General features: G+C 55.2%; 1 protein-coding gene across 2 annotated transcripts in view; it reads right to left on the bottom strand.

The window, feature by feature from the left end:
• MVB12B (multivesicular body subunit 12B) overlaps positions 1 to 24400 on the bottom strand; it is a 73094-nt gene extending 48694 nt beyond the window's left edge. The window contains exons 1-6 of one of the 2 annotated variants that reach the window (XM_019541058.1): positions 22809 to 24400; positions 21707 to 21829; positions 15161 to 15268; positions 11969 to 12065; positions 7806 to 7935; positions 7395 to 7517 (exon numbers count right to left, since the gene is read on the bottom strand). In XM_019541058.1, the coding sequence (XP_019396603.1) occupies positions 7395 to 7517; positions 7806 to 7935; positions 11969 to 12065; positions 15161 to 15268; positions 21707 to 21820 (572 nt within the window). In that variant the 5' untranslated portion in view covers positions 21821 to 21829; positions 22809 to 24400. Of the gene's footprint in view, positions 1 to 7394; positions 7518 to 7805; positions 7936 to 11968; positions 12066 to 15160; positions 15269 to 21706 lie in introns of both variants that reach the window. The other variant, XM_019541057.1, reaches the window with a different exon arrangement.
• Between the last annotated feature and the right edge of the window lie 694 nt (positions 24401 to 25094).

The following is a 25094-nucleotide window of genomic DNA, read 5'->3' as shown; positions in this document are numbered from 1 at the left end:
CGCAGCGTTGCGCCACCTTCGCTGGTGCATCTCTCGAGTCAGCCGCTCGCACATAATGAAGGGAGGGGCGGGGGCAGGAGCCACCGCGCAGCAGAAAGACTCCAAGAAGATCAGCTGCAGCGTGCAGGCTGCCATGGGAAATTTCAAATTCTGACAAATGAATCCTAACACAACTACACCCAGGTCTGGAAATCTCACCAAAAACCAGCTCCTGGCACTCAAACACTTTGCTTGCAGCAAATGCCAGGGGTCTCTGAGGATACCGCTGGGGGGTCTATGCAAAGCCGCTCATGCCAATGCAGCGATGCTATGGGGCATTTCCAGATCAGGCCCCAGCAGTGGGAGCAGCACCTCCCAATGCTGCCTGCCCAAGGAGTCCCAGGAAGAGCACGTCACCACGCAGCACTCATCACCAGCCCCGTTTCACCCAGAGCAACACACTCCAGGAAAGCCTGGAAAAACATTAAACACCGGGAAAGTGATTGATTTAATGCAGCAAACATTTGAACACGGCCACATACACTTCAGGGTGAAATCACCGATTACAAATCAAGAGTGGCAGAGATCATATTAAATAGCAGACAACACAGAAGTTTTAGGAAAAAAGCTTCTCAACTCCCCTACGGGGCTATTTAATAGCCAAGCATCTCGCTCCTTCGAACAAAGGCCTGCAGTCTGCACTTAATGATCTCAAGCTACGCCCTAATGGGAACGTGCCGTTAGGAACACCGTTACTCCAGGACAGGGGCTCCGTGCACTCCCTCCCATCTCTCAATCCACCCGCAAAATCAGCTCAATAAATCAAACTTCTCCTCGCTGGAGCTAACGTCTTTATCTCTCGGCTGAGGGGGGGCTCCTTGAGGTCGGAAACTGCTCGCATCTCATGTTTTCCTAATCACCATCATCTACCACTAAAACATGCTGGATGAGGATCAAATCTCATACTTCACATTGCCCGGCAAGCTCGGTGCAGCTCCCTAACTACCTCCGTATGGGAAGGAGCCTCTGGATGAGGACGCAGCAGCACATCTTCCCACTGCCAGGATCCAACGTGCTGTGCAGCAGAGCGCACGCAGACCTGCACCCGCTACCCATGGCGGGGGACGACGGGCCCCTCCAACAGTGGATATTGCCTTATCTATCTCGAAGGATTTCATCTTCTGGACATACCTACTAGACAACACTTTTCCCCTCTTGCCTGGTTTCCAAACTGAAGAGGGACTAAGAACTGCCTGCTCCATCTTCCCATCAAAGAATATGTGGACCCGGGGCATTGTTGGAAGCATGTCAGAAAAGCGGTTTCAACAGAGAGCACATCCGGAGCTTTGACAAAACATCCGCTGGAGAATCCAGGGTCCTGGAGAGAAACGCATCGGGTTTGCTTAGACTTTCACAGAGGTTCTTCAGCTCCAGGATGCAACTTCTGGCCACAATCAGAGAGGAAGAGACCCCTACCCAGAGGCAGGCAACAACCTTGGGACTAAGGCACTTGTCTGGGCTGGGGAAGACCCAGGTCAAAATCCCTCCTTGGCAGGATTCAGACCAGTGACTTGAAACCTGGTCACCCACAACCTACGTTAAAAATCCCAACCACCCAGCTGCCTGCTCTCTCGCTCTCAAAGCATTTCTGAAAGAGCTTGGTTTGACTCCTCCTCAGAACAGAAAAAAAAATAAAAATGTTGAAACCTGGAAATTTTCCATGAAACAGAGTTCCTGGCTTTCTAGCTAGCCCCGTCATAAGCATCTGGAAAAAGGACGAATTGGAGAGCGCTACCTCTAGATAATCTGTGTCAATACTTTACAAGAAAAGATTAAAAATGCTTCAAGGTTTTCCTTTTCCATACAATTAATCTCTCCAGCAGACGCACCGTTTTGTTATTACAATAAGCCTTAGCTCTCTCACGCATGTATTCGTGACATATTATCAACGGCTAACTATTGCATACAATCCTTTTCCTACCTAAATCCAAGTATTAGCCATCTTCCAGGCCATGTGATGTAGCTCTCAAATGATCGGGAAAGCAAATCAGTTAAAAATCAGAACCGTCTGGAAGTCCTCATCCCCCCTGTACCAACTGCAGTTGGGAGCAGAGGAACAGGAACAGAACACTTCCTTCTACTAAGCAGCAGCAACTTGGCTGCTCAAAAGATAACCAGGAGCACAGGAGGAAAACACACCTGCCTGCTCTGACTCCAGACGCTACCCATCAGACCAGATCAGCGCTCCTGGGTACAAGATCCAGCCGGACTGGAGCATCGTGCGCTAGAGCGGAGCGAGCGGGGAACAGCTCATGAGTGCTGCGCCATCCCCCACGGGGGTGAAAGCTCCCCAGGCAGCTGGTCCGGCTTGGCAGTCCAGGCAGGACTGGGCACCCAGCCGGAAGTCGGATCAGGCACCTCCTCGGGGGCCCGCTGACCCCACAAACATGGCACTCCCCCCAGGTGCAGGGCACACAGGCTTTCCTCTGGTCTCTGCTGCAGGCCCAAACACTTTGTTCTCAGCAGCTATCCTCCATCTTGAGCCTTTCCAACACCAGTGCCCTGCCCAGCTGGGTCTGACCGTGCCCTCTACCAAGCCCTGTTTTCAAGGGGGCCCTGCCGGGCAGGCCAGCTTCTGGATTCCTGGCTCTCAAAGGGCAGACCAGGCTGTTACGCGATCCCCTCCCACCCACTGCTCTCGCTCCTCTATGGTCATGTACAACAAGGAAGAGGAAAAGGCATAGAGCTGTGCCACCCAGCCCACAGGGCCCATGGGGAGGGCAAGCTCTGCAGGGGCAGAGAGGGGCTCCCACTGCTCCAGTCCCATGCTCTGTGAGCCCAGCCTGGCACAGCACACGTGAATCCAGGCTGCCTGGGGGAAGGGAAATCCAGCACAATTTCCCCCCTGCCCCCCCACAAGCCATTAACCTTTGGATGACAGCCCTGCGAGCTGAATGACGGAGCGGTTCCAGGGTCAGTGCCGGGCTACATTCTCAAAACCTGACATCAACAAGCAAAAGTTGTGACTGAATCCTGGTCTCGCCGAGAGGAAGATTAAACGCATGTGACACATCTTTTGCAATCAAAGCGTTCCATTTCCCAAAGTATCTGTCACAGATTGATAACATCCACGCAAAAAGTTAAGTGCAATTATGTCTGTCACTGTAAAACACACTCGGCAGCAGTGAGTGACATCTTCCTTGAAGCTGACAAATTGTTCGAAGATTGTCTGAATGATTCTGGCGCCGGCTCCAGCGGCACCCTGGGAAGGAACTTGGAGCATCCACGTGAGCCAAGGCCAGCAGAGAGAGGCAGCGGGCTAGCTCTGCTGCGGGTGCTAGAGGTCAGGGCCTCAGCCCACAACACCAGGGTTCAGGTCATGGAGGGTGCTGAGCACTGGGCAAACCTAAACGCAAGCTGCACGGGGCCCTTATCACGCTGGTAATGGGGCCCTTATGCCGTCAACATGGAGCAAGGTCTCTGACACATAGGGGTGGTGCCCACAGATCCACGTGCTGTTCACACCAGGCAATTAAGGAGCAGCGCTCAAAAGGCAAGGCTAAAATATCTGTCATGAGCATCTGCTCGTGGAACACTGCCTACCAAGCTCCCCAAGTCGGGAGCACGGAGCAACGGCACGGGGGAAAGCAAGCGCCAACCCTGCATGCAGGATTACTCTGTTAACAGCAACTCGAGGTAACAGAATGAATGCTTCCGCAGCAGCCTCTGGGGCAGGAAACTGTAAGAGCATTTCTTCAGGCTGCCATCAATGCCAAGGGCCTGACAGTCTGGGGGGGAAGACCTGATGCCGTGTCATCTTGGGAAGCACAATGGCAGCTCACCAGGTGACACGAGAACACAACGTGTCATCCTCATGGGTGTCTGTGGGGCCTGGAATTTGGGACCATAAACTCAGACACCTGCAATAAGGGGTCCGGCAGATGCAGCTTCCTCCTGGTGACTCGGTGTGTGAAGGTGAGGGGTAGAAGTGTGCTTCTACTGCAGGCATCACTCCCGAAGGACAGTGCCAGGTGGGCCCTGGAGCTCAGGGAACACAATGATTCCTCTGCAGCCTCTCGGGGAGTGGAGGGAATGAGACCACGTGCCCTTCAAGACTCTGTCCCTGGAAAGGGCCGTTGCAAGCATTAGATGAAGCACACAGCTGAGCTGCAGAACACAGAAACCAGGTCAGAGGAAGTCCCAGGGACCTACTTCCCCACTCCCAACAAACCCTGGGGCAGAGGTTAAGGACTCCTTGACCTTGCCCCCGTCACTGGGAGGAAGAGTGAAATGCTGGGGCAGCACTAAAATAAGCCTGGGGGTGCACCCTCCCTGCATAGCACAGAGGGCCCGAGGCAAGCGGGGCTTAGAGGCCAAGCTTTCAGCAGAGCAGCAGTGCCCCGGGACGGAGTCTGAATGCTCCAGCATCACTCGCCATCAGTCACAGACATGTCTGCCGAGTTGGAGGAGGACGCCTGGCACAGAACGGACAACTGCATGCTATAAAGAGTCCTCCCATATGGAAGGGCTCAGCCACAGAGCATCTACCTGGGTGTTTTACTGCTCTGGTTTATATTCGTAGCACTCGCAATGATTGTGAAGCACCAAGGCTTCCCTGCCGGCTGTTGTGATTTAAAGGCACGGTATTCTACACAGCTAGGCAGAAATAAGAGAGCGGTTTTAAATGTCTGACCGTCCTCACAGGAAAATCCCGCTGGGGCAATATTCTCTTCTGTGCACTGGTTCTGTATGGGTATTCACCGCACAGCTCAGAGCAATCTTCTGCTGCTGCTGTTGGCATATATCCATGCGGAATAAAGTGGCAACTGGCTACAAGCATAATCTCTTATCTCTATGGTCATGTAAAAATAAGAGGTTACTTGTGACTGCAATCTTCCATGGACATTAAGCTTGAATAACTTACTACTCTGTGGATAAAGTGTTAAAGCAGCTTTTCAGGTAACATATGTTTCCTCTAATAAAGAAATATTTGCAGGATGCATCTTTATATACATTTCTATTTCTAAAAAAAAATATTGGATAATAAATAATTGGTGTAAAAACAGACACTCAAGAAGCTTTGAATGACTGGCTGTTGGTGTGAAAGTTACCTGTAAATCACATGTGGGGCACGAGAGTAGAGCTGGCTACAGACAGGTGGTTTTTACTAGGAGGCATTAATGTAACATTCAATTATTCCACCACATACCGGCTGTTTTAACTCAGCCAAATTAGAATACATTTTATATTGACTATTTTGACATTTGGTTTATTTGGCAAGTAAAACAAAACTGATCCAATTTCCTTGCAGCCATTGTAAACCATAAACTGTACAACAAGAGGTTATAAAATATATAAGCCTTGTAAACTCTTCTTTTCAGACTGTCACTGATGCTCTGAGCTCCAGTCCTGGCCCTGTTCCCAATGGCTCTGGAGCTGTTCTGCATCCCTCCCTGCTCAGCCATAAAGCGACCCTTTCACACTTAGCGATTAAGGACAGCCCCGGACATTGCCTTGCTCAGATACGTTCTCTCTTTACCATGGAAACTTGCCGTCTTGTTCTCACAGACAGAAAATGCTGATCTCTGCTGTGAAGAGGAGGCGTCTCCCTTTGCTCTGGTGTGGACTGCTGCTACACAGCTTGCACCTAGTGGCACTGTGAAACAACACTGTACCTCCACGTGGACAGACCAAGGGCTCTGGGCAGACACCCACTTCTTACACCACTGCCTACTGAGCCAAAGGCCCAGCTGCACCTTGGGTGCAAGGCAGTGACAGGCAGCACCAGTTCCTTCAAGACAGAGCAAAACTCTCTGTGAAATAACTTGTCAAACGCAAGCCACTGATGATGGCTGAGAAGTCACTGTGATATACTAGCTTGTACCAGTATGAAGGGTCAAGAGCTGCATGCAGCAGCCTTAACGAGGAGGAAGTTACCATAGCTCACCATCCAGAAACCTTCTACAGATCATTCTGAGACTGCCACTCTTGGAAACACCCAGCTGAACAAAATATATGAGGGTCTGGGCAGTATTTTCTATTCATGCAATACCTTGGGGTTCGTATGCTACACAGTCTCAGAGGAATTCTCCCACGTCTGTAGAAATAAGAGCACTAAACATTTACTTTAGCACTGTAAACCTATCTGCAATACTGGCTGTACATTCAGAAACCCTGGCACGACAGAAGGCACGTGCTCTATAAAAGCACTGCACAGAGGACGCATGGAAGGACCCGTGGCCTTGTGGCAGCTGCACAGGGCAGGAGTCCGGGGGAAGACTCCTCGGTTGCAGGACCCCTCTCCCCTGGGGTGCAGGGATGTTTCCAAATGACTTGCTGCATGAGACAGCTTGCCTGTTTGGCTTTTGAGACTGCTGTGCTTTGCCCAGGAGATGCCAGGAAGTAACTATAAGCTACAACTGTGCTCCTGTTGTTCTACAGAGGGATTACACGCACATACACATGAACAGGCACACACCTGGCACAGCCGACTGCAAGGACAAGGAATGCATCAGCAGCCCAAGTGGGGCTCTGGCACTGCTACGCATGGGGTGAAGGCAGGCAGCAGTCCCTGCCATTTGTCGGGTATAGCCTAGGGACCATGGGGCCACGGCAAGGAGGAAGCAAGCCTCGTGCCTCACAGTGCAGGACGATTAATTGTGGGGCTCAGGAAAGACTGGTCCTTTCTCTTCATACAATCAACTTCACTGTGCGAAAGCCACTCTGCAAGCCCACCTGCCTCTACCTATCCAGCTGTGATGGGGGAGGTGGGAGGTCCAGGTAGCTGGACTGCCGGCCAGCCCACAACTGGCAGACCTGCTTGCACCAGGCTAAGACCCAGTAAAAGCAACCCAGGATGGAGGTTGGTTTTTATGCCAAATCAGAGTATAAGCGTTATTTATTGCCTCTTCAGGTTTTATGCAGATAGCTCTGCACACAGCTCAAGGCACAGGAAGAGAAGCAGCTGGAAGCAGCCTTACAATACTGCTGCTGTCTGCCGAGGGCTGAGAGCGTGCTCTTGGCTGTATGAGGCACACAATACAGGCCACTCCATGCACAGAACTGTTTGCGGTCTGAACTAGGCTGGCAGGCTGGCTGAGGCCTGCTCGGAAGCCCCGGGGGAAGGAAGCGCTCTTTTCCTTGACACGTTTCTCTTTCCGTTCTGTCTGGTTTACCACCAGCTCACCCCACAGCATCTGTGTGTCCTCCCTACGTAACACCCATGCCCAGGAAGCCAATGTTGGGGACGACTGCCTCTTGCCCAACACAGAAGGGTGGTGGGCTGTGTAATGATTTATTTTAGGATACTGCCTGTGATCCTAGCCCCACTGGGATGGGTACCAGCAACAGGGAGCTGTGCCACTCCACCAGGCAGGACAGAACAAGCAAACAAAGGCAAAAGCAGCAGAACCTACCTAGGGAGGTTGGGAGCTGGTGTCGAAGCTGGTGCTTGGGAAGAGGGAGTCGTGGGCTGTGAAGATTCGTGGTTTCGTGGCACCCTGCCCATTCGGTACCAAATGCCCATATTGTTCAGTTCCCTTTATAATTAAAAGAGAAAAGCCATTAAGGCTACTAGTAAATGCAGCGTATGCACACGGCTATCAAACATGTGTAATCAGAACCAAGCTAATTGCTACAGAGGATCAATTAATTCTTACACCCAGCTTGATAATCCTTTGCACTTATACAGCACCATCCCATTTACAAACATTAATTAACACTTATAAACCCTCACTTAAGTCCTGCAGGAAGTGACAGTGCCTGGCTTTGGTACCCGCTGCCCGAAGGCAAACATGGCAGTGGAGTCTGGATGAAGAGGTACTCACCCTATAAAAGTGTACTGTGGAGGAGCTTGCTTAGACCTGCCCAGGATTCGGATATCACAAATCGCAGCCTCTGTGGAGTCTCGAGGGATAAATTTAATGCACAGCCTCTTCTTCCTGAAAGCCATTTCCTCTGCAAAAGCAACCCAGGATGGAGGTTGGTTTTTATGCCAAATCGGAGTATAAGCATTATTTATTGCCTCTTCAGGTTTTATGCAGATAGGTACGGCAGGGAGAGGAGGCAGACACCAGATATGCCCTAAGAGCCCTGACCACTGCACAGTGCTCACCAGGGACTGCAGGGTGGTTTGCTAATGTGCAGCCTTCTACAGCACAGGAGGTTTGCTGTTAAGCACTGCAGTAAAGCATTGCTTCTCTCCATACCAGCATCTACAGAGAAGATTACATGCCATGCACCCTGCAGAGCTTGAGCCTCTGCACAGAATTTGTCAGGCTATTTTTTACACTTCCTATGTCATCCTCTTCCTGTTGTCTCTCCCCCAGGAGCATTCCTCTCACTGGGCAGTGTATACCAGCCTCTTGGGCCTTCTGCAACAACCCACATTTGGAGCTGCCACCATGCCAGGTCTGCCCAGGACCATGGGGGTTTCCACTTGGCCATTCTTAATAGGTAGCAAGCAGAGGCAGCATGAGAGTGTACAGTCTCTCCCACACAGCCCCAGCCGCCACGCTGAGATGGGAGCACTCAGCAATGTGCTCCCACCTTGTGCAGCCAGGGCACAGGAGATAAATTTGTGGGGGTCACCTGACTCCAGTCCCCTGAGGCAGCCCCCATCCAGTGGGCTCCAAGGCCCTGCCTCTGCTGGGGTGTGAAACCAGCACAGCTGCTGCTGTAGTAGGAGATGCCCCAGTGCAGGTGCAATGCAGTGTCACAGTCTGGCGCAGCAAGTCACTGTGGCTGGCCACGTCAGTGTGGCACAGTGTAGCTGTGCGGGAGGTTCACCCGGGGCCGCTTCCTTCGTACAAACCCCTCCTGCCTGGCCACGCTGTACGAGGGAACTAACTGCAGCAGAGGCGCAGCTTTCTGAGGGCTCTGCACACGCCCTCCCGGCTGGGTTCCACTTCGCTGCCGTCTGCTGAAACCTCTGATCGTGGGCGCTCCTTTGTTTTGCTCTGCCCTCGCTGCTCTCTAGCTCTCCTCCCTCTGTGGTACCACGGTGGAACCTCATTAGCTTCTTATGCTGCATCACAGACAAGCAGCAGAGACCGTAAATAAGGCCAACCCCTTGCACACCTCGCTCAGCACTTTTCACCCAGTTCAATACTTCTGGCTTTTCTCCTCTTCATTTAACACTCCCGTAGCCTGCTGCCAGCCCCTCACTGCCCAAGTCAGCACAAATTCAGTTCTAAATTCAGATTTTGGGAGACACAGTGCCAACTGCCTTACTAAATCCAACACTCCTGTTACCCTCCCCTTCTGTATGAAGAAACCAGCACACTTCATCTGGCAGGATCACTTCCTTATGGGCCCCCAAGGGTTGATCAACTCCAGACTCAACCATTGCACCGAGGGATTCTCGCTCACCATTTGTTCCATTATCTTCCCAGGGATTAAAATGAGATTTGCAAGGCAATAACTGCCAGATCCCTCAAGGACCTTTGTGCCTGCCAGGGCTGCCAGGGACTGGCAAGCCCCTGCGTAGGCTCACCCTGCTATTCAGCCCCAGGGCAATGTCACTCCTGCACTGGCACAGCACAGCACAGCACAGGCTGTTCAGCACCAGAGCTGCAAACAGAGGTCAGGCTGCAGTGGGTGAAGGCAGAAGCCTCCGAGTGTCCCAGAAAGCAATATCTGGGGTGGGGGGCAATTTGAAACAACAGCAAAAATGAGCCCAGATGTGGGCACTGACTAGGGCAGCAGCAGCTCACGGCTGCTGGCTGTGCTGGAGCAGGCCCCAGTACCTACATAGACCGGTGGCATTCCCCTCTGCCTGGGGATGCAATGCACATTCTTGTGCAGGCCCAGACAAAGGACACCGAGATACCAGCATGTGGATGCAGATGTGCTGCACTCCAAGACTCGCGCTCCACCTCAGCTCAGATCTGCCATGCAAGACCCTGGACGGGGGCCCTCAAAACATCACAGACATTAATAGATAAGTAGGAAGGCAGGAGTTCAGACACTGAAGGCAAGCCTGCAAAGTACCACCCCCCAGTGGGAAAGACTCATCCTTCAGGCACTTTCAAACCTGAACCGTCTAAAGGCAAACAGCCCTGCTCCTGCTGTTTTGCAACCCACTTCTATGGGACATGTAAACTTGCCCACCACTTTCCTCCAAGTGTCTGGTCCCTCTCTTCTCAGGACCAAGGGTGGATGCTACAACCTAAGTGTAGACTGCCTGGACCTGCTGGGCAGCACCAGAGTTAGTACCTTCTGTGATTAGCCCAGACAACAGGGAAAGAAGAGAGAACACAGGGAAATGCACTGCCACAAACTCCACCTGGGACAAAATTAGTGGCACGTGTTCTCTTGCTGCCCCAACATCATGTAGTTAGCGGTATTTGTTTTTGTCTTCCACACTGTGCAGCATTTGCTGCAGACCCAGTTTAGGAGTTAAAGCCATTAATTACACAGGCTTAAGCAGAACTAATTTTAAGTAAACATATTATAAACAGTCAATAGAAATGCGTTCAGTCATGCTAATGGAAGCACGGAAATGCACCACTTCATTACCACAACTAGTGCCTCTGCTTTCAAGGGCTGCATAGGTTGCAATCCAGTACACATAGAATTAATTAGTCTCTTCTCCCCCTCCACCATGAGCTCAACACCACCAAGGTATGAGGCGGATACTCCCACAGCATTAGCATGAGAAGCCAGTGGTTTTCCTGGCTGTGCATGTGTTGAGGACTCTTCTGGGGAAGCAGTCCATGCAGGGTTGTAGGGCCTTCTGCTTGTAGCACGCTGGCTCCTACTGGACATAGGCTGGCTGCGACCAAAATACCATCCCCCTCCAACTCCATTCACTCTCTCACTCTCATACACACACACATACGTGCTGGGCTGGATTCCTTTATCACTGGTTATCTGGAAGGACCTGCGAATTCAAGAAAGGGCCAGGGAGTCCCCTTGGCAACACCACGGACTCCTGCAGCCACTGCCTGGCCAGCTCCTCTCTGGCCCTGGGCGTAGCTAGCAGAGATACTGCAAAGACCCACTGTGCAGCACACTAGGGGTGAGGGGGGACAGCACAGGGATGGGGGGGAGGGCAGAGGGCCTGGCCAGGCATGCATTTTGCTCCTGGATCACCTGAACATGGGGTTTCCTTTGGCTGGAGCCAAGGCCTGAGCCTGTCTGCCAACAAGAGCCAGCTCTGGGGGTATGCTCCCCTTTGCCATGGGGAGCGGAGGCTGGGGGGAAAAGAAGCAGTGCCTGGTGGGACCCTCAGGCATCCCTCCTCTCCCCAGGAGGCTAGCAGGTCGTGAATGGTTCACAGAAGCGACCACAGGCCATGCCCAGCCACACAAGTGCTGGGGGATAACCAGAGCAGCACTTCTGCAGTGACTCACTCAGCTTCTAAATGTTGAATTTTGACTCATCCTTAAAAGCTTCTCTACTACACTGCTCTCAAGGGCCTGCCATTCCCAGGCACCGCCTGGCTCTGACAGGGCAGGGACATGAGGCACCAAGGGCCTTTTGTTCAGGCAAAGAGCTCCATGAAATGGCAGGAGCCAGCACCACAGTGCTGGTGCCCTGCTGGTCACTGCACCCGCCTGCCCTGTTATCTCCAGAGCTGGAGCAGAGGGTGCAGTCTGTACCTGGGACATGGGAGGCCTTGAGCGAAATCCCCCGTCACAGCTTCGCTTGCGATGTGAGCACAGCCTGCAGCTGTGCCCTGGCAGGCATCACCTAGCACTGCCTTCATCTGTTCTGCCCCCACGCTAGCTGAGTACTGCCCATGTGCACAGCCACCCCCACTGCACCCGAATATGCAGAATGTGGACAGGGCAGCTGCATTAAAATGTCAGAGAAGATACCATGTCATCATTTCCTGCTTGTTAAGGCAGCCTGAGCCTCTTCCCAGGGCCAGAGGCAGCTGTTAAACTCCACCCTGGCCCCATTCACAAACAGGCACAAGTGGCAGGTACCAGGGCAGAGTCAGCTGCTGACCGATGGGGAATGGTGACAGCACCAAGACACTTACGTGTGTCAACCGTCTCCTGGATGGGGATGAAGCCCACAGGCAACGTGTCCTTGATATCGATGAGCTTCATATCAACCAGGACATTGCCCAAGTGGCTCTGCAGAGAGAGGAGAAACAGCAGGCTGTGACAATGTTATGCATCCAGGTACAGCATCCCTCTTTCCAGTGGGACCTCAAACTGCCTGGTGAACTGAGTGTTTTCCAGACCACATGTACTGGAGACAGGGCAAGCGGGGGCCCTGCAATCAACTAGCAACTGGGCACCGTACAGTCCATGCACTGAGCAATTACAGCAACCTTCTCCATGTGCACTATCTCCTCTCACTGTAAGCCCTGCCGGACACTGTGGGGAGACAGGCCACAGTCCCTCTCAACCACTAAAGCAAAAACCTGCGGCTAGGTTGGCCACGGCCTGAGCGCTCCACATGGCAACAACCACAGGATGTTTACATGGTAGCAGTGGCAGGAAATGTTAACGTGGGCACAGCCAAAGTTACTGTGTGCATCTGATAATTAGTGCTGAACACATATGGTGCTAGATCCAAAAGCAGACAAGCCCACTCCAAAGTAGTGCGCCATTTGGAATGATAAACTCCATTTGGAATCCATACGAATCCTGAACCAGTGCCGTGTCCTATTAATCAAGGTTTGAAGAGCTAAAAACACAATTTAGAACAACAGCCTCCACAATTGTTTAGAGACTGGATTTTCTTTGCAGTTCCCATTAAAGCTAATATTGCTGCCAGTATTCTGATATGGAAGAAGAACACTCTTTAGTTACTACATGAGCCATTATAAACATAAGTGCAATACAAAGCACAATTAAAAGATCATTCGGAGCTATCAAACCCAGTCAGTATATTTTATCCTTACTTGCTGCTAAGTGACATGCACAGCTTTCATCTGGGCAGGAAAAATACTGCAGGCCAAACACTGCCTTCTGGTTATTATGCTGGAACCATTAAGCACATAAAGAAAAGGGCAGGGCCGTTTGGGCCAGTTATACCTCCCGAGCAGTGAAAGTAGATGTTTTCTTTTCAATCACTACAGTTTACACACAGTGCCGTGCCTCTCTGCAAAAGCAAGCAGTGCCAGCTTCCTAACGTCTGAGTGCAAGCCGGTGTCCCATATGGATGCAGTGACGGGCAGATCAGGCATGTCTGCTGGCGCATCTTTCATTTACTTGCACTGCCTGCCTGTGTCATGCTAAAATGGGACTTCCAGCTGAACCAACGGCCTTTTCCCCCACCAACAGCAGAGAGGCAGCAGAACAGACTGTACGAAGCATGTTAACCAGAACAAGGCCAGGGCTGGTGTGGAGTCTGTGGGATGGGTTTGAGAGAGGGCCCAGCAGCGCACACTGGCTGAGCTGAACTTAAGAAGACCCCGGTTTTAGAGAGCAAGGCATGGGAAAGGCTGATCAAACGCAGCGCCCCGACGTCCAGCGCCGGGCGGCCAGCCTCTCCCCGGCAGGACGCAGCGTGTTGCTGGCAGCTCCAAGCACTTCTAAGCCTCAAAGGTTCCAAGTCTGCGCCGAGTCCCTGGCATCCCGCCAGCCGCTCCGGGGGAAGGAGGAGGGGGAGAGGGGCTCCCACAGCATTAGCCTGGGAGCAGGGGGGGAAAGGGGAGTTCCCAGCAGAGAGGGAGTGGTTCTCCCTGCGCTTCCTGCCCCGGTGCTGCCAGCCAGCCCTGCAGCCAAAGAAGCAGGAAGGGGATTAATGCTGAGTGTGCTTAGTGGAGGGGCCAATGAGTACTAGCAACACAGCGCTGCCTCGCCAAGCACCGAGCACGCAGCCCTGCAACAGTCCCGCTCAGCACAGCCTGCGGGGTCCACAGGGGCTTGTGACAGAGGCTGACAAGCACTTGTGAGATGCACTGTCAGAAGGGACAGAGGCGACTGACTCCTCAGCACCCGGGGGACAGTGAGGACGATTAACACCAGGGAGAGTTTTATCCAGTGCCCCGCAAGCATGGAGGGAGGCCGGATGCTGGCACATGGCCCTGACCGCACAACTCGAATGGCCTGAAGACAAATGAGTGCACCTGGAAGGGGGCTGTGGGCAGCTACCCGGGGCCAAGCCCCATGTCAGTCAGCTGTTCGCTGCAGAGCTGGCGGTGCCGGCAGGAAGACCCCATCAATCCTCCCTGCCTCACACTTCCTTTAACGTGCACCTCATAAACAGGAAAAACGTATTCCCAAACCTCGTTGAGCAAATGATTCATGACCAGAGCCCAACAGGCACCGACTCGGGGCGTTTATATTGTCTCTGGTAGCCAGCGCATGCTACTGTCCTGTAATTACTTCTGACAGCCTCGTGTTTAAGGTAGCCGTAGATAAACTGAATATTCACGTGATCATAAATCCTCCTGTTTAATATCCTCCCGACCTGGTCTATGGCTATTGTTGTCATAGGGTTTTAGGACTGGAGGCAGAATTAAGCATCTTCTCCTGGAAATGCTAAGTGTTTGTATTATACTCAGCTGACAAACATCCCAAGCCAACACAAGGCATCAAATCACATGCCTTCCCCTCCCAATAGCACCCTGTCCCAGGGACGTCCTCCACAGGACACAGTGATGGGACATGGGCTCCTCCTCCTCACAGGAGAAGCAGGCAGGCAGCTGCTGCCTATAGGTGCAAGCTGTGTCTCCACACTGGAAGTGGAGGATGCAATCCTAGGGTGGATGCATGCAAAAGCTGCCAAAAGATGTGGGCAAATGTTCCAAGAAAAAGCATGAAGCAGCGAAGGTGAGGGAATCCTGTTGGGGAACAGGGCTGGGCCCAGGCCTGGAGACTGGTCAGCTTGGGCACACCCTCCTCCAGGGCAAAAGCCTTGTGCCTGCTGTCCCTCCAAAGCCAGTGGCTGAACGATGCTGGCAGCACTGCCTGCTGCAATGCCACGCGGGGTGGCAGTGCCAGCAGGGTGGCAAACCATGAAACAGGCCCAGGGATTTCTGTGCACTCTTACTGCAGCAAAACTGGCTGGGATTTGCCTTCCATAAGGGTAAGTGGCAGGTGAGGAGGAGGAATAACTTAAACCATGGAGATTAGATCTTCGGGCTTTCCTACCAACTCACCCCGACTTAGCAAAACACCTGCCTCAACCATACGAGCTCCCTGAAGTGAATCATGAGGGCAAGGAACATGCCAAGCTGAGACGCATCGCACGCTGGCACTCGGCAAACACTTACGTTCTCTTTCGAAAATGCTCTGGTGAAGCACAGGTATCGCGTGACCTTGGATTTAAACAAGCCGTCTTTCCAGAGGTCGGCATCCAGGCCATCTGCCGTCTGTGAGACCTGGACAGAGGGAGAGAGTGGACATGTGAGCAGGATACCGTTGCTGTGTGCGGCACAGGTTCCTCAGGCCCCTCCTAATAAATGCTGCCCTGGACATCTCTAGCTTCTTTCACAAGGCGCAATGCTGGGAACTTCCAAGAGGAAGAACAGACCCAAACAAAACATCCCCTTTCTCAACACATGGTCTCTCAGAAGGCGACTGATTAAAGACACCCTGACAAAAGCTATTCTAATGAAGGGCACGGCAACTCTGGTGAGCACGACCAGGCAGCAGTTTGGAGTCAGCACATCTGGGCGCTCATTTCCACCCATGCATGCAGGGGTCCTGGTCCTGCACGACAGAGGCACAGGGCTGTTTTGATGAGACAAGAAATTGTCCTCTCCAAGGCGATGAGCCCCCAGCAACAGGCAGGGACGCTGAGCAGGTGCTGTGTCCTGCCAGCAGGAACACTGCAAGAAGCCGGGCCACAACGCTACAGCAAGTGCATCCCCATTAAATCATGGCCCAGCAATTCTGGCTGCTAAGAAAATGGGGACTTTGGATGCCCCTGGAGCAGGAAATACCCGTTTAGATGTGCACAAGAACTCGCGGCCGGGAACACGGGTCCTACATGCAAAGCGCTCCCAGGGGAGCCACCTGTTCCCAAAGCAAGGCCTGCCATGCTAGCACCCGAGCCATCTTCACCCTGAAAAACGGACAACCAGCTGAGCTGCGCCTGCTTCAGGCTGGAACTCCTGGTTCTCCTTTGAAGTCTCCTAGCTCTGCACAGGTGGCTTATCTCTGCAGCTGGAGCAACCATCGCACCCTATGAGATGGCCTACACTCGCTGCCTGCCTTGAGTCACGCAGCCTGGGGCGCACTGCTTCCAGCACACCTGGCTTGCCTTATCCACTCCCAATGCACCTCAATGAAGGATCCGCCCTTTCACTTCTGTTCAAACCAGAAGCCCTCTTACCAGCAGAGAGAGGAGCCTGGGGCTTTCCTATGGGAACAGGCACAGAGCTCCACACCTCAGGGGACGCTTCCAAACCCAGACGGACATTGTCCCAAGGGGTTTGGGAGAGAAACAAAAATTCAGGCCCTAACAACAATGGCACCCGACAGCCGGGGGGGAGCAGATCACCAGGATCTCCAGAGAAGCCCGCCAGAGGCTCTGCTGGGGAGACCCGTGACCCAGGTGCTGGGCTGATACTCACACGGAGGCAGCCCACTGTTTCCTTCGTGTGGGCGCGCGACGGGTCCATGCAGAGAGGCCACTCTGATGAACAAGAGGGCTGCAAGCAAAGCGACAGAGCCAAGGGAGCATGTACACAGGCGAACGGCTTATGCAGCTCAGGGTGCCCAGGGGCTTTAGGACAAGTGGGCAGGACACTGCTTCCCAGCATCACAGCCCAAGACAGTGCTGGTCCAGCATTTCCTGGCCGTGCTGTGCTCCAGACTGTCCCGTGCTAAGCCCCTGGCCACGGCCCGTGCAGCACACCATCCCTGCCATCTGCAGCTCAGTCCCTGGCACAGCTGGCAGAGGAAGGTGCCACCATGGAGCCGTGTGGGGGGTCATCCTGGGACCGAACTTGCAGGGGATGCCGGCTGCTAGTCACCGTGCGCTGCATCTGACACCGGCAGCCACCAGCCTGCCGGTCACTTGGAGCAGGGAGGGCAGGCGTGCCGGGGCGGCTGAGGACAGAGGAAGGGAAAGGGGAACAGAAGAAGCCAGGGGGATGGCCTGGCTTGGTAGAAGCTGAGACAGGACAGAGGGCACCACAAAGCAGGCAGGCCCCAAGATGCACGGGGAAGGCGGAACAACATGTAAGGGAGCAAATGTGAAGACAAACGTCCTCTCAGGTCCCCCTTGGAAAATGCCATCACGAATCAAGCCCTGAAACCTCACCTTAAATCAAGCTCATCTCCTGCAACAATCTGTTCCCGCCAAGAACAATCCTCTCAGCTAAACTTGCGTGTCGGGAGGGAGCTGTAATCTCCTTTACTATGCTGAACGGCCACAATTAAAGCCAAGTCATTTGCCTGGGCTGCCAGCTGGAGAAAGGCCCAAGACGAGCGCCTGGCTAGAGCTTTCTCCCAGAGGCCGGAGGGAAAGGGGGACCGGCGCGCGCCGGGGAAAGGCTGGGAATCAGCCTTCCCACGTGCTCCAGACAGAACCGGCGGCAGCGCGTGGGCAAGCCGGCTGCTGGCGCCAGTCAGCCGCCACGTGCTGCGCGGGCCACGAGGTGGGGGGGACCCCAGCAGGGCAGGTGGGCCCGGCACGGAGCGAGCCTGCAGGAGGGGCGAAGCGTGGGAACGGCTCGCTGTTTCCTCTGCGCGCCCGAGTCAACGCGGAGCCACGGCAAGTCTAGACAGGCCTGTGGCTCTAGCAGGCCTCGCTCTGAAGGCAGGCAATTTATTTGTTCTCGAAGCAAGTGAGCGAGGCCAGCAAGGGATAGGCATAACACTGTGAGGAGCTCAGCACAGCTCCCCCGGCAGCAGCCACACCACTGGCGGGGGCAACACCTGGACCCCGGAGCAAAGCAACGGCCCCTCAGACGCCTGGTGCCATCAGCGCCACAAGAGCCAGCAGCAGCTCCGAGACCTCCGAAAAATGAAGTGTCCTCAGGGCCTCCAAAGAGTTAACGCTGCTGCAAGCACCTGTTGTGAAGGAATGCCAGCCCTGACGTCTGGAGCAGATAACTGGTGTAATCACGAGGGCTGGAAACCCAGTGCCAAGGAAAACAAACTGAGAACTGAAGTGTGTGCCCCGAAGTGCCCAAGCCCACGGTCAGGAATCCGGCCGCAGGAATGCCCAGTCATGGCACCGAGGAGCGCCCAGGCACAGTTACGTGCACTAAGCCTGGCACCAGCGTGGCACACGGACGCTGCCCAGACTGTGCCGGCTCGTACGGCCCCATGGCGGAAGAACAGCAGCAGCTAAATCAACACCTGCCTCCTGGCACACGGAGAGGAGCCCCCGCCCCCGCCGGCAGCTACAGGGGCTGAACCTGCCCAGGGCAGCACACCTACAGCCTGTCCCCTCTGCCCCCCGGCGCAGGCAGCAGCATCAGGCCGCACAGGGTCCCCTTCCTCCAGCAGGCCACAGCATCGCCTGTGAAAAGGCTTTGCCATAATGGAGGAAGCCTCCCTCGGCACAGAGGACCACGTACTTGCTCATTTCCCCACGCACCTCTGAGCACCGGGGCTGGGCACAGAGCAGCACCCTGCAGAGGTAGGGAGCCGAGGGCTGACAGGGAAACCCTCACCTGCCCCAAAGCATGAGGCAGGAAGGTCTGACCACCCTACCGCCCGGGGAGCAAAGGTCACCGCACGGCCCCTCGCTCACTGCCTGACACACCAGGCACAGACACACACATGCCTTTCAAACTCCGCTCAGCACAGCCCATGGCAACAAAGTCGCACTAAATTCAGACTTCTTAAAAAGCTCTTTGAGCTTCCCAAATTCAACCCAAATGTATTTTTAAGGAGGTGGTGTAGGGGGGTGTTATCTGATCCATGGAGCACCTGCAACCCCTCGTACACACAAATAAGTCCTGGTGCAAGCAGATCCACCACCCCCTTGAACAGTTCACAGAAGCAAATGCTGACACCAAGGGACACTTGAAATTCAGTCCATGCCTGCAGACCGAGGCGCTGCCCCAGACTCGAGCCCCTCTGCCCACCCACACACTTTTAGTTGCCTTTTCCCAAGATGGATGTTTTTCTTCCTCTCGTTGCCATGTGAAAGCTCTTCACACACAGCAGGGACCACCGTCACAGCTGGGAAACAGTGAAAGCGTCTGTATGCGAAGGGGGACCAAACACAGTTTTCCCTCTAATCTGGCAGGGATAGGAAATGTGGGCCTCACTTGAAAGAGCAGCAAGCCTGGTTTTCAGACACAGACAGGACAGTGAAGTTTGACGTGACTCCTGCAAGACTGGCCAGCACGAGCCCCGGGGAGCCAGCGTCCCGGAAGGGAGGCGGCAATCTGGCCAACGGCTCACGAAGCAGGGAGCCCTACGCTCCTAAGGGGGCATAACCCCCTTGCAGGTGCCAGTCCCATGCTAGACGACTGCTGGGGTCTTTCCTGCCCACATGCAGAGGGGCTGGACCCGATGATCTTGTAAGGTCCCTTCCAGCCCCTAACATCTGTGAATCTAATGATTCACACTGCTACCAGAGGCAAGCACTCATTTCCCAGGAAGTCATGAAATGAGGCTTTTAAGTAGTCTTGGGGGACTTGGTTAGCCGTTGGAAGCTCCTAAAAAGGCAGCTCTCACATGCAGGGTAAGCCTTCAGGCTTCCCCAGGGATCCTGCTCACTTCAATCTCCTGCCAGAACTGAGCGCTTCCTCTTCCCCCGGCTCATCACCTGGGCGCTGGCCTGCAGCACTCCTTCAGTGCCCAGCCCGTGGCCGGCCACGCAGGAATGCTGTGCACAGCTTAGCACAGACCCAGCAGGGAAGACCTTCCCACAGCCCATCCTTCACAGCTGTGTCAGCTGGGGCACGACCAAGGGTGAAGCCACATGGGATGCTGGAAAGGAAGCCCTCCCCGAGTCACCACTGGGCCCAGCCTGACACCACAGGAGTCCCTGCCTGCCCTCAGCACAAGGTGGCCCATGCTCTCCCTGTGTTCAGGGAGCTGGCTGCAAGCGCAGCGCCAGTCCTGAGGCACGAGCCCTACCGGCAGCTGCATGCAGCAGTGTGGAGCTGGCTGCAGGTGGGCGAGAACAGGCCCCAGCTACTCTACGCAGGTGAAGCCTCGCTGTCCCTAGCAGCGATGGCTCCCGCTGGCCCCTGACGGGGAAGCCATGCGTGTTGCGGCAGCTGCCCTGCCACAGCACGAGGGCTCGGGCCCCGCTCCCTAGGCTCTGACCCAGCAGGGCCCCTGCGTCACTGCCGCATCTCCCACAGCCCACCCAGGTGCCCTCCTGCCCAGCCTTGCTTTTGGGGTCACGCAGGGCAGCCTCCACACTGACTGGCTTTCCTGCTGATGCTGGGAAGCAGAGCAAGTGCGGGCCCTGCTCCAGTGGCCACGGGGCAGACACAGCACCCTGCCCCTGCCACGGGGCTGCTCCAGCTAGTGCTGGGAGCCCCGACTCCTGCAGATCTGTTCTCAGCTCTGCCACCCACTGCGAAGCACCCAGTGCCCACTCAAGACTGTGGAAAGGCTCCCTTCCTAGGTGCATGGGGTTCAGGTCAGGCCTTGTGTGGATCTGTACAGGGTCTACCTGCCCCCCTGCAGGCTTCTGCTCCCTGCCCAGGCTGCTCACCCTCACGGGGTGGATTATGCTTCGTTAGTTAACGCAGCACAGAGCAGAAGGCAGCCAGCGTTGACATCCCACTGGCTTCAGGGGCCCCCCAACACGCCAAGTGGAGCTGCTCCCGCCCCCTCCACGTGACAGCAACAGACGCGATCACCAGCGATCCCTCTCAGACGCCTTGGCCCCAGTTCACCCTGCTGGGGGCTCCTCCAAGCCCAGCCACTGTGAGCATGTGTTGCCCCAGACACACCATTTGGCTCTGGGCACTTCAGACTTTCCTCAGCTCTTCAACTCTGCCAGATGCATGAAGCCAAGCAAATGCACTGAGCTGCATGTTCCTACCCAACGGCTACACTCTGGGCTGGGCCAAGTCAGCTCTGGGCTGCCCAAGGGGAGGATTTGCTTGGCTTAGGGACCCGCTTCCTGTCCTGCCCAGGGCTCTGACGGGGTTTCATTTCTCATGGCAACCTCAAGGGACTGCTGATCTGGGCCCATGGAAGGAGACAAGACAGAGGAGGATGGGAGAGTAGATGAGCCCTCGACATGGTGCTGGGCTGACCTGACAGTGCAGCCAGGTTTCCAGGCTCACAGCTGCTCTCCCTGGTTTGGATCACTAGCCTCAGGAAAAAGCCTCACCATGACCACGAGGCATTTGCCCGTGCACTCCAAGGATTAAGCAGCTGCTGAATGCCCACATCGAGCTGCCCACTCGGACACTTCAGTGGCACCCAGCAGAGTACCCCAGCACTTGTGCCCACCTCCCAGCTAACATTGGGTGCGGGGGCTGCGTTTCATCCTGAAGTGCTGGGCAGGGCAGGTGCGCATGGTGTTAGACACCTGATGCGGGATTTGTTTCTATGGCGGGTATAATCTGAGAAGTATTTAGGATTCCTTAAATCTGCAAGCCATGTTGGCCAGCTGCTTCTGGAACCCCTCCTCCAGGCAATTAGCTTCCTACAAGTGGAGTGGATGGAGTGACATGCCTGCATCCACCAACTTTGGTGGGGGGAAAGTGTTGCCCAAAATGCTCCCAAAACCCAGGCCCTGAGCAGAGTGGCAGGGCACAAACCCCCATGTCCAATGCCCCCCTGAAGCAGAGCATAACAGAGGGCTGGCAGAAAGATGCTTCGCTGCACAATAAACACCAGCAAACAGCACGATGGGTGGGGCTGGAAAGGCCTCTACTTACAACGTCGTAACCTGTGGGTGCCCGGTTCCGGGAGGCAACCACCCCGACTCCAGTGATTGGGTCCATCGGCAGGTCGGGTAAGGCGTCTGAAAGGTCACGGACTTCGGGCATCATGGACTTATCCTGAAATAGGGAAATAGTGTTAGGGGGCTGTGGGGCAGCACCTTCCCACAGCCCCTGCTGCAGCCTGCAAGCGAGCCCAGGCTACAATGCTGCGACTGACAGTCAGACCAAACCCAGAGCCCCGGCCAGGCACACCCTCCGCACCCCGGTGGCGTCTGCCTCTAATGAGTTACCGCTCTGCCATGTTTGACGGGGCTGGAACCAGTGCCAACAGCCTCTCCTGAGCCTCCCTGCTCCCGGAGCATTTGGGCTGGGCAGGGCTCCCCCAGCGGCCCTAAGAGAACTGAAGGGCATGCCCCAAATGAAGCACCCTGCACCCCTGGGCTCTGGCAGGTGGGGTGACTCAGCCACTTCAGGCAGGGTGGAAGCTGCTTCCAGCGGCTTTGTGTTAAGGTTTCCCTTCCCAGCTCCGTCAGGCACGCAGGGGGCTCTACCAGGGGACTCCGGCCCTTCCTTACTCCTGCCCACACACGGCCAGAATACAGCCAGCGGGGCTCCCTCCCCTGCGAGCTCGCACCCCGGAGGCAGGGCAGGTGCTGAGGAAATGGCACAGGCGCAGCTAGCATGCACCGGTCTTCCAGAACAGCGGGGCCCTGGGAGCGCTGTCAAGGAGGAAAGGGAGGGTGCTGGGGACTGTGGGCTGGCAGAGCTGCTGGTGCAGGAAGCAGGGCAGTGTTCAGGCAGGGAGCCGTGGGGAGAGCTCCAGCCAGGCAGGGGGCAAAGAGCCTGCCCAGGGCAGGGAAGGGATGCTGCTGCCTAAGCACGTGAGGCACGTCCGCCCTCGCTCCCAGGAAGGAAGGATGCACCAGGAAACCGCCCCACGCCTGGAGCACAGAGGGCCGTGCTCGGTGCACGAGGGAGGGAGCGCAGCACGCCAGGGAAGCCAGACAAGCCGAGGGGGAGAGCTACCTAGAGGCAGGCCCAGCCGCACAGCCATAGCACCCAGCACCTTTCAGGCCAAGGATGACTGGTTACTTACTGCTTCTACAAAAGGCGAGGAGTACTGGTGCCAGAAGGAGCCGTACCCTACGCTTCACAACCCTCAGTCAGAGCAACACCTCGCTGCAGGCAACATGCGCCGCTGGGGCCTGAGCAAGCTGCACCAAGCACGCTTGTCTAACGCGCGCTCCCGACCGCAGGAGCAGGGACCCTGGGCAGCGTCACAGAAGACAGTGCCACTGGGCTGGCATCAGGGAAGAGCTCTGCTCCATCGCTTGCTCCAGCTCCCGGAAAGCATGGAGCCAAGCCAAGGCGCAGCTCGCTTTGTTTCCTAGCAACCTGGAAAACAGGAATTTGCATTTTGAGCCCTTGACGTTTTACCTCCTTTGCCCACCGGGACTCCACGCCCTCCCGCGGTCAGCCTGGACGAGCCACGGGACAGGCGCCCTGCGGCCAGCGGGCACTGCTCCTCTAGCACAGACACTAACCTGCTCCCAGGCAAAGTCTGCAGCCTGCTGCCTCTCAAAGGCTTTGCAATAAACCGCTCACCAATGGAAGGCGCAAATTCTGCGACCCTGAAATACTGTCATTCGAACTTAAACAACAATACATGACCTTTATTTCAAACGAGTTTCTGATAAATCCTGTCCCAGGTGGCTTAGTGACCTAGATCCACACCAAAGGGAACTGACAGGTGACAATAGCACGATTTGTTTCTGCAAGCCCAAAACACCCCCCAGCCTCAAACATCACATCTCCTCCTGCCATACTGCAATAAAAGGGTCCTCCAGATCGCCAATTTACCTTGTGGCACCCATAGACAGTTTGGAAAATGCACACTGAACCTGAATGCTGAAAGCATTTGCCATTCTCCAGCCAGCTCTCCTACAACCAGAGCGTTTAGCACAACTCCTTGCACAAACGCAGCACTCATCCTAAGTCTCAAGCACATGCAAGTCGGGAGATGTGGGGCCCCTCTCGCCCATCTGAGTTGCAGGGGTGCAGCTGAGTCCCATGTAGCGCCCCTTCCTGGGGCAGGGTGTGGAAAGGTCGACATCCACCCACCCCCTCCAGCTTTTCTTTCCCTTCCGAGTTTCCCAGCATTGTCTAAGCAGCCAGCACAGAAATGCATCTCAAGATGCTCAGAGCTCTTTCACCTCCACAGCCACTGGGAGATGCAGCCCCAGACACGCTGGCTGCCCTGGCATCCAGCTTCCCAGAGAGCTGAGGTTTACGTTGCAGCGGCGGAAGACTGCTGCAGCCAGATGAGGTGGAAACTGCTCATGGGATTTTCCTATGAAAAAGAAGTCCCAGAAAGCCGTAGGCTTCTGGTACCAGTCGGACACTGCGAGTCACTGGGGCTGCCTGGGGCCACGGGGTCTGGTAGAGCTGAACTCGAGTTTGCAGCATACCTCAGGAGCAACTTTCAGCATCTCCCAGGCCCTCACTCACAAGTCAACAGTTCAGAATACTTGCTCTCACAGGTACAGGATCAAAAATAACTCCTGTCTCCCGGCTGCTCCCAAGCCTCCACCAATTTCTAGAGCCAGCAACTGGCTGTGCAAGTTGCAGGCCGCCACAAGGCCTCCTCACGAAAAAGCCCAGGGCCAGCTCTATGCGGGGGGGGCAGATCTACCACTGCCTTGGGGCTAAGAACAGCATGGCATGTGCTCTGCCCAAGGCCCAGCCGCTCAAGGGGAAGGAGAGCTGCAGCCCTGCCTCCAACCATGCCTCTCCAAATGCCCTGCTTGGGATCCAGCAGCCCAATGACAAGGCTGCTGCCTACGCAATGGCTTACACGGCTTGGTGCCAGGGAACACGAGCACTGCCTTGGAGTAAGGTCATCAAGGATCCTGCTCTCGAGGAGCAGGGGAATGGCTGGGAGCAGGCAAGGGGGATGGGACTCACAGGACTTTGGATGGGAAGTGATCTGGCCGGGTACTGGGGGAGCTCTTGCCAAAGCAGGAAAGAAACACCAGGCATCCTGGACACCAGCGTCTCTGTGGGCCTGTCCGTGCAGGGACGGCAGTCGCGCCATAGCTGCCCTGCCCGGTATGGATCACATCGGCTGCACTGGTCACTCACACGAGGGCTCTGTGCTAGCACCACTGTGCCAAGGGCGGACAGCCCATGCAGACGAGGTTGGCACTCCTTCGTTTGAAGGGCATGCTCTCCATCAGGCTGGTACTGTCAACAGAGCATTGCCACCTACACTTGCGGGTTGGGATGGGCTGCTACAAACTATGCCCGGGGCTGAAACGCTCAAGGGGCAGCGCCAGCCCCTCCGCAAGCCCAGGAACAAAGTGCCAAGAGTGACAGAGACAGG

Source organism: Crocodylus porosus, unplaced genomic scaffold (genome assembly GCF_001723895.1).
Source record: "Crocodylus porosus isolate Cpor-Errol unplaced genomic scaffold, CroPor_comp1, whole genome shotgun sequence".
Lineage (NCBI taxonomy): Eukaryota > Metazoa > Chordata > Crocodylia > Crocodylidae > Crocodylus > Crocodylus porosus.
The sequence above is the reverse complement of the archived record's forward strand: the minus strand, read 5'-3'. Positions and strand labels throughout refer to the sequence as shown.